Consider the following 7095-nt stretch of genomic DNA (forward strand, 5'->3'; position numbering starts at 1 on the left):
CTGTTGAACATGTCGCCTTTTAGTCGGCCAACACTCAGCGCCATACAACATTCCGGGTCAAACCGCTGTCCTGCAGAACTTGCCTTTTAGCTTTTGTGGTACTCTCTTGTCACAGAGAATGCCAGAAGCTTGGCGCCACTTCATCCATCCGGCTTTGATTCGATGGTTCACACCTTCATCAATACCCCCATCCTCCTACAACATGGACCCCAAATACCGAAAGGTGTCCTTCTGGGGTACCACCTGGCCATCAAGGCTAACCTCCTCCTTCTCACACCTAGTAGTACTGAAATCGCACATCATATACTCGGTTTTAGTTCTACTAAGCCTAAACCCTTTCAATTCCAAGGTTTGTCTCCATAACTCTAACTCCTATTTACCCCCGTCCGACTATCGTCAACTAGCACCACATCATCCACAAAGAGCATACACCATGGGATATCTCCTTGCATATCCCTTGTGACCTCATCCATCACCAATGCAAAAAGATAAGGGCTCAAAGCTGACCCCTAATGCAGTCCTATCTTAATCGGGAAGTCATCAGTGTCGACATCACTTGTTCGAACACTTGTCACAACATTATCATACATGTCCTTGATGAGGGTAATGTACTTTGCTGGGACTTTGTATTTCTCCAAGGCCCACCGCATGACATTCCGCGGTATCTTATCATAGGCCTTCTCCACGTCAATGAACACCATATGCAAGTCCTTCTTTTGCTCCATATATCTCTCCATAAGTTGTCGTACCAAGAAAATGGCTTCCATGGTCGACCTCTGATACGTCCATTTTGCATGATGCTTTTATATCGATATTTATTGCATTATGGGTTGTTATTACACATTATGTCACAATACTTATGCCTATTCTCTCTCATTTTACAAGGTTTACATGAAGAGGGAGAATGCCGGCAGCTGGAATTCTGGGCTGGAAAAGGAGCAAATATTAGAGACCTATTTTGCACAGCTCCAAAAGTCCTGAAACTTCACGGAGGCACGTTTTGGAATATATAAAAAATACTGGAGAAAGAATCAACCAGAGGGGGCCCACACCCTGGCCACGAGGGTGGGGGCCCGCCCCCTGCCTTGTGGGCCCCCTGGCAGGCCTTCGGTGCCCATATTCTGCTATATGAAGTCTTTCACCTTGGAAAAAATCATAAGCAAGCTTTCGGGACGAAACACCGCCGCCACGAGGCAAAACCTTGGCGGAACCAACCTAGGGCTCCGTTGGAGCTGTTATGCCGGGGAGACATCCCTCCGGGAGGGGGAAATCATCACCATCGATCCTCTCAGCGGGAGGTGGTCAATCTCCATCAACATCTTCACCAGCACCATCTCCTCTAAAACCCTAGTTCATCTCTTGTATCCAATCTTTGTCCCAAAACCTCAGATTGGCACCTGTGGGTTGCTAGTAGTGTTGATTACTCCTTGTAGTTGATGCTAATTGGTTTATTTGGTGGAAGATCATATGTTCAGATCCTTAATGCATATTAATACCCCTCTGTTTATGAACATGAATATGATTTGTGAGTAGTTACGTTTGTTCCTGAGAACATGGGAGAAGTCTTGCTATAAGTAGTCATGTGAATTTGGTATTCGTTCGATATTTTGATAAGATGTATGTTGTCTTTCCTCTAGTGGTGTTATGTGAACGTCGACTACATGACACTTCACCATTGTTTGGGCCTAGAGGAAGGCATTGAGAAGTAATAAGTAGATGATGGGTTGCTAGAGTGACAAAAGCTTAAACTCTAGTTTATGCGTTGCTTCGTAAGGGGCTGATTTGGATCCATATGTTTCATGCTATGGTTAGGTTTACCTTAATACTTCTTTTGTAGTTGCGGATGCTTGCAATAGGGGTTAATCATAAGTGAGATGCTTGTCCAAGGAAGGGCAGTACCCAAGCACCGGTCCACCCACATATCAAATTATCAAAGTAACGAACGCGAATCATATGAGCGTGATTTAAACTAGCTTGACGATAATTCCCATATGTCCCCGGGAGCGTTTTCCTTCATATAAGAGTTTGTCCAGGCTTGTCCTTTGCTACAAAAAGGATTGGGACATCTTGCTGCAGCTTATTTACTTTGATTACTTGTTACCCGTTACAAATTACCTTATCACAAAACTATCTGTTACCGATAATATCAGTGCTTGCAGAGTATACCTTACTGAAAACCGCTTGTCCTTTCCTTCTGCTCCTCGTTGGGTTCGACACTCTTACTTATCGAAAGGACTACGATAGATCTCCTATACTTGTGGGTCATCAAGACTCTTTTCTGGCGCCGTTGCCAGGGAGTGAAGCGCCTTTGGTAGGTGGAATTTGGTAAGGAAAAAATTATATAGTGTGCTGAAATTTACTGTCACTTGTTACTATGGAACATAATCCTTTGAGGGGCTTGTTCGGGGTATCTTCACCCCGGCCAATAGAGCAAAGAGTTGCTCCTCAACCTACTGAACCTGCCGATACAAACACACACACACACACACACACACACACACACAAGGCCAGATACAAGGACGCTGATAACAGCAACACTACCCCGACAAAATCCTAGCCAACATCAGATGAACATAATAAGCACTACTACGAAGATGTCGGGGCCCTCAACCGTGGGCGGGCCACCGCGAGGAGGAGAAGTCGTGTAGGACGAACAATGAGCTCCAAAGCGACGCCTTCAGCAAGGGAACGACACCATTGTGTCGCCACCGCCCAATCCAAGGATTAGAGTTTCCCCCGGAGCACTCCGACGACAAATGAGATGCCGCGACGGCGCCTTCAAGAAGAGGACGACGCTAGAACGCCGGTGCCGTCGGCCTGGCAAAGCAGAACGGGTTTTCACCACCGGCAGGGGCACCCTGCCCCTTCCCGAAGTCCCGTGCCACCACCGGCAGGCCTCGCGCGCACCACCACACCATGGCGCCACCCCGACCCGACAAGCGCGTCGCTGAGTCCAAAGAAGAGGGAGGGAGCTCACCCGAGTCCGACGCTGATGAACCGCCGCCGGAGAGACCCGCAGTTGCCGCGCGCATATCAGACAACCACCAGGCCACAGCAGCGCCGCTGCAGACCACCCCACTCCGAGGTCAAGACCGACCTCAGCCACCGTCCCGCGCCGCCCGCCGCCATCCAGGAGCCGGATCCGGGAGGGTCGGGCCGGATCTGCGCCAGCACGCCACTGCCCAGATCGGGAATCCCAGCGGCCGCCACACCACAAACGAGCCTGCCACTCGACATCGTGTCCCCACCAGGCAACCCCGCCGCCGAACTCCGAGCACGCCGCCGCGCCGCCGGCCCTGCCAAAGACCGGCGCCCCCACTCGACCGGCTGTCTCACGCCAGCCGCGGAGCACGAGGGCGAGGAAGAAGAGGCCCCGCCGCCGCCCCCACCGACCGGGCTTCGCCCGACGGCGTCGCTGGGCGGCGGCGAGGGAGGAGAGCAGAGGAGAGGGAGGACAGGTCACGGCAGCTAGGGTTCACCCCGGTCGCTCGCAAGAGCGACACGGGAGAGGAGGGGAGAGGGATTATATCCCGTGATGCCCTGTACGTTTTGAGGGGAAATGGGTACTTGGATTTGGATAGATGAAACAATCAAGCACCTTTTCAATCACGAACAGAGAAACTGAAACACTAACCATTACTGATAAAAAAAACCTAACCATTACATACGTAATACAAAATGAATATATGGAGAAAAAAATGGAGAAATTAATCAATTCGGCTGCTGCACACGGATTAATTGCTTGTTCATCATCACAATACAATTAGCAAGACACCTTTTGTGCCATGACAATGACATACATCAAAGCTAAGCAAGACTAGTACATCATCTCTTGGATCATCTCCTGGATGCAGGTTTCGGAGTTCTTCATCACGCACTCGGCCCTCACGTGGTGAAAGGATCCACTCTCCTAGACTAGTACAGTCGTGTCGTCGCACAAGCCGAGCAGCTCATCTAACGTGCACCGGAAGGCCTCGTCTTCATCATCTGCAGCACTAGTGCCTTCTTGGACTTCGCCGTCGAGTTTGCCGGGCAAGAACCCCTGCGCCACCACAGCGTCATGGAGCACGGGAAAATCTTGAAGCATGTCGTCGGTGAAGAACCCGCCTGGATCCACGCTTCCGTCGTCCACAGCTCCGGGCGGCAAGAACGTCTCGCCTTCGTCGGACATGAACCAGCGCCCATACTCGTGAAGCATCCCGGGTTGTTGGACGATCGGCGGTTCCTGGCGGCGTGGGGTTTGGGGACGTGGAGCATCCGGGTGCTGGACGTCGGCGGCCTTCCTTTTCCTGGAACCGGGAGCATTGATTACCTCGTGGTATGTGGTCTCGCTCCTGTGACGAGACACGCAGACCTTGCAGAGCACCAAGCCGTCTTGCTTGTCATCGCTGTACTCGTTCATGCACCAGCCGATCCTGATCCTCTCTTTCTCTCCCGGCAACTTCTTGACGTAGCTGAGGTTTCGTCTATGGCCTACGAGTTTACCTTGGTTGTCTAGCACGGGTATCCCGCCCTTCTCCGAGTGCCAGTAGTAACCCTCGCCGGCGTCGGCCACGCCACGCTGTCGCCTCCCGCCACCGCGGCCGCCTTTGGTCTGGTGACGACGGGCAGGGGTGAAGAAGTACCAGACGCCCCCTTTCCCGTCGCCCTTGTCCGTTCCTTGCGCGTGTTGATACATCTCGACGAGGTCGCCGGGGGCGGCGGAGTAGGCGTCGAACTCGTGGATGAGGCGGCTGGCGAAGAAGGCGTCGGCGATCCGTGGGCGGAGGAACTTGGTGATCAGCTCGTGCTCGGCTGGGTCGAAGGCGTAGCCGGCGGGAGGATCCAGCTTGCCGTCGGCCATCGCAGAGCTAGCTACGCACGTACGAGATGGATCAAGTAGCTAGGTATGTACGTGTAACCCTGAACTCGCTAGCTGCTTGCCATCTGGGTACCTAGCTTATATAGATGGATCGACAGCGAGCCCGCCCGGGATTCAGTTTCCTTGACCGGTCATACGTACGTGTCCTAAGCAATCCGTACATGAAATGGATTAGTACAGCAATCCGTACATAAAATGGACTAGTGCAGCACGCCCCATGATGCTCCGTCGCGGCACCGACCTTGCTCCATTGCAGCTCGCGTCGGTGCACCTTGCCGCTCGGTAATACTCAGCATGCTTCGACGGACATGGTGATGCTACGAGGCGTGCTACATCGACCGCCGCGATGGCGCTTTGACGGCCACGACAATGCTTCAATGGCAGACTTCGACGGTCGCGGTGATGCTACGGGACGTGCTTCGACGACCATGGCAATGGTGCGGCAACATGCTTCTAACGTCGGTGTTGTACTTGGATGGCAGCGATGATGTTGTGACGACATGGTTGGACAGCCACGACGTCCTGCTTCGACAACCATGATGATGTTGCGGCAACGTGTTCCAGGGCCACGAAAGTGTTGCAATGATGGACATGGCTGCACCAACGATAATGCAACGACTGCAGCGGTGCAGCAATGGTGACCCGGCTGCTTCGATGATGCTACGATGGCATGCGTCGAAGAAGGTGGTGGCGTCAATGGTGCTACTCTAAACATTAGCAACCTTCACTTTACCACAATCAGCATCGAGAAAGATGGTGTTCTAGTATTTGTACCATCACATGTGTAGTTACCTAGCAAAATCACTGCATATGGAGTACGTTAAAAAAGATCATTTAAATAGGCAGTTGTCCGAACGCTACCACATGTCACGAACTTTGGATACTTTTGCGTGTGGAAGACAGAGCATTCGCTACCTTCCTGTGTGGGAGATAGCGCTCGCGCCACACGATCATGTGGGATCGGACGGCTCCGGACGTGATGGATAAAGACAAGAAATCATCCGACTTATTTAAAACATTTTCCCTCGCCGAATGCTCATCTTTTACTCGCAATGGCCACTTGTCGGTTAGCCTGGTTGACGCATTTCTGTTTGTTTGTGACTTTGCAGTGTTTTTGCTGCTTTATTTGTTCTTTTATATATTTTTACTGGCCTTTCTTATTTTATCAACTTATGATTATTTTATTATATTATAAAAAATATGTCTGTTTTATTCTAGGTAATGCTTTTTATTTGCACTATTGACAGAAATAGTTCGTATTAAAAAGGTCCTTACTCATTTCAAAATATATAATACATTTGAAATTTGTTAATATATTCTAAATAAAATGTTCTTGTACTTTTGAATATGATTTACCTATTTCGAAAAATATTCATTTAGTTCGTAAAAAAATCTTTTATTCAAAACGAAATTACATGTATTCGCAAAGAGTGTTCACATATTTCTAAAAATGTCCATGTAATTATTAAAGTATTCTCACATTTAAAAATATATTCACATAAGTTTGGAAAATAATCATTTAGGACATAAAATAGAAAATACACTTGAATTTTTTTATCGCGTATTTAAAAAAAATACTCATCATATATTAAATAAATTTCATTGTGTAAAAAAATATTCATCATTTATTTAAAATACATACGTTGGTCATGTGTACTGTTATTTTCTAATTGCATAAGTAAAATAAGTAAGAAGAAAATCACAGAAAATAAAGAAAGAGAAAAATGTGGGAAAAGAACAACAAATAATAGGGAAATGAAAAAAGAGGCAAAGATAATTAAAAGAATTCAAGAAAAAAAATTGATTAAAAAAACCCACAAGAAACTAGTCGAAAACAAGAAAAAAAGATAATATCATGAACAAAAATCAGGTAGATACACCAAGAAGAGAGCCATGTGTTCAACGAACCTAAAAGTAACCAGTACATCGCATGTGCGTATCGGGCCATGGCCCGGGTGTTCTGCAGGCGAGCTCTAACTAAGAGCATCTCCACCCCCCCCCCCCCCCCCCCACCCCCAGGACGTCCCCCACGACACCTTTTTAGGCTCGGTTTTACGCTCGGACCAGCTTTTTGCCGAAAAACGGCCCAGCAACGCCCCCAGCGCCCCCACAGGACATCAAAATAGCGCCGGCAAACCCAGGAAAAAAGCAGCACGTTGGGGGCTTTTGGGGGCGCCGGCAGAAGTTTCGGCGAATCGTGTCTCACCACATGTCTTTTTTCTTGGCCCACTTAG

General features: G+C 49.1%; 1 protein-coding gene across 1 annotated transcript; it reads right to left on the minus strand.

Moving 5' to 3' along the window:
* Positions 1–3361: 3361 nt before the first annotated feature.
* LOC141022718 (uncharacterized) lies at positions 3362–5010 on the minus strand. The gene has a single exon (XM_073498976.1). It carries the CDS (start codon positions 4841–4843, stop codon positions 3911–3913), a length of 933 nt encoding a protein of 310 aa, XP_073355077.1. The 5' UTR covers positions 4844–5010; the 3' UTR covers positions 3362–3910.
* Positions 5011–7095: the final 2085 nt, after the last annotated feature.

Source organism: Aegilops tauschii, chromosome 5 (genome assembly GCF_002575655.3).
Source record: "Aegilops tauschii subsp. strangulata cultivar AL8/78 chromosome 5, Aet v6.0, whole genome shotgun sequence".
In the NCBI taxonomy this organism is placed as follows: domain Eukaryota; kingdom Viridiplantae; phylum Streptophyta; class Magnoliopsida; order Poales; family Poaceae; genus Aegilops; species Aegilops tauschii.

What these genes read in the sequence shown, in the direction of transcription:
- LOC141022718 (XM_073498976.1), bottom strand. Translation starts at nt 4,843, where the DNA reads ATGGCCGACGGCAAGCTGGATCCTCCCGCCGGCTACGCCTTCGACCCA.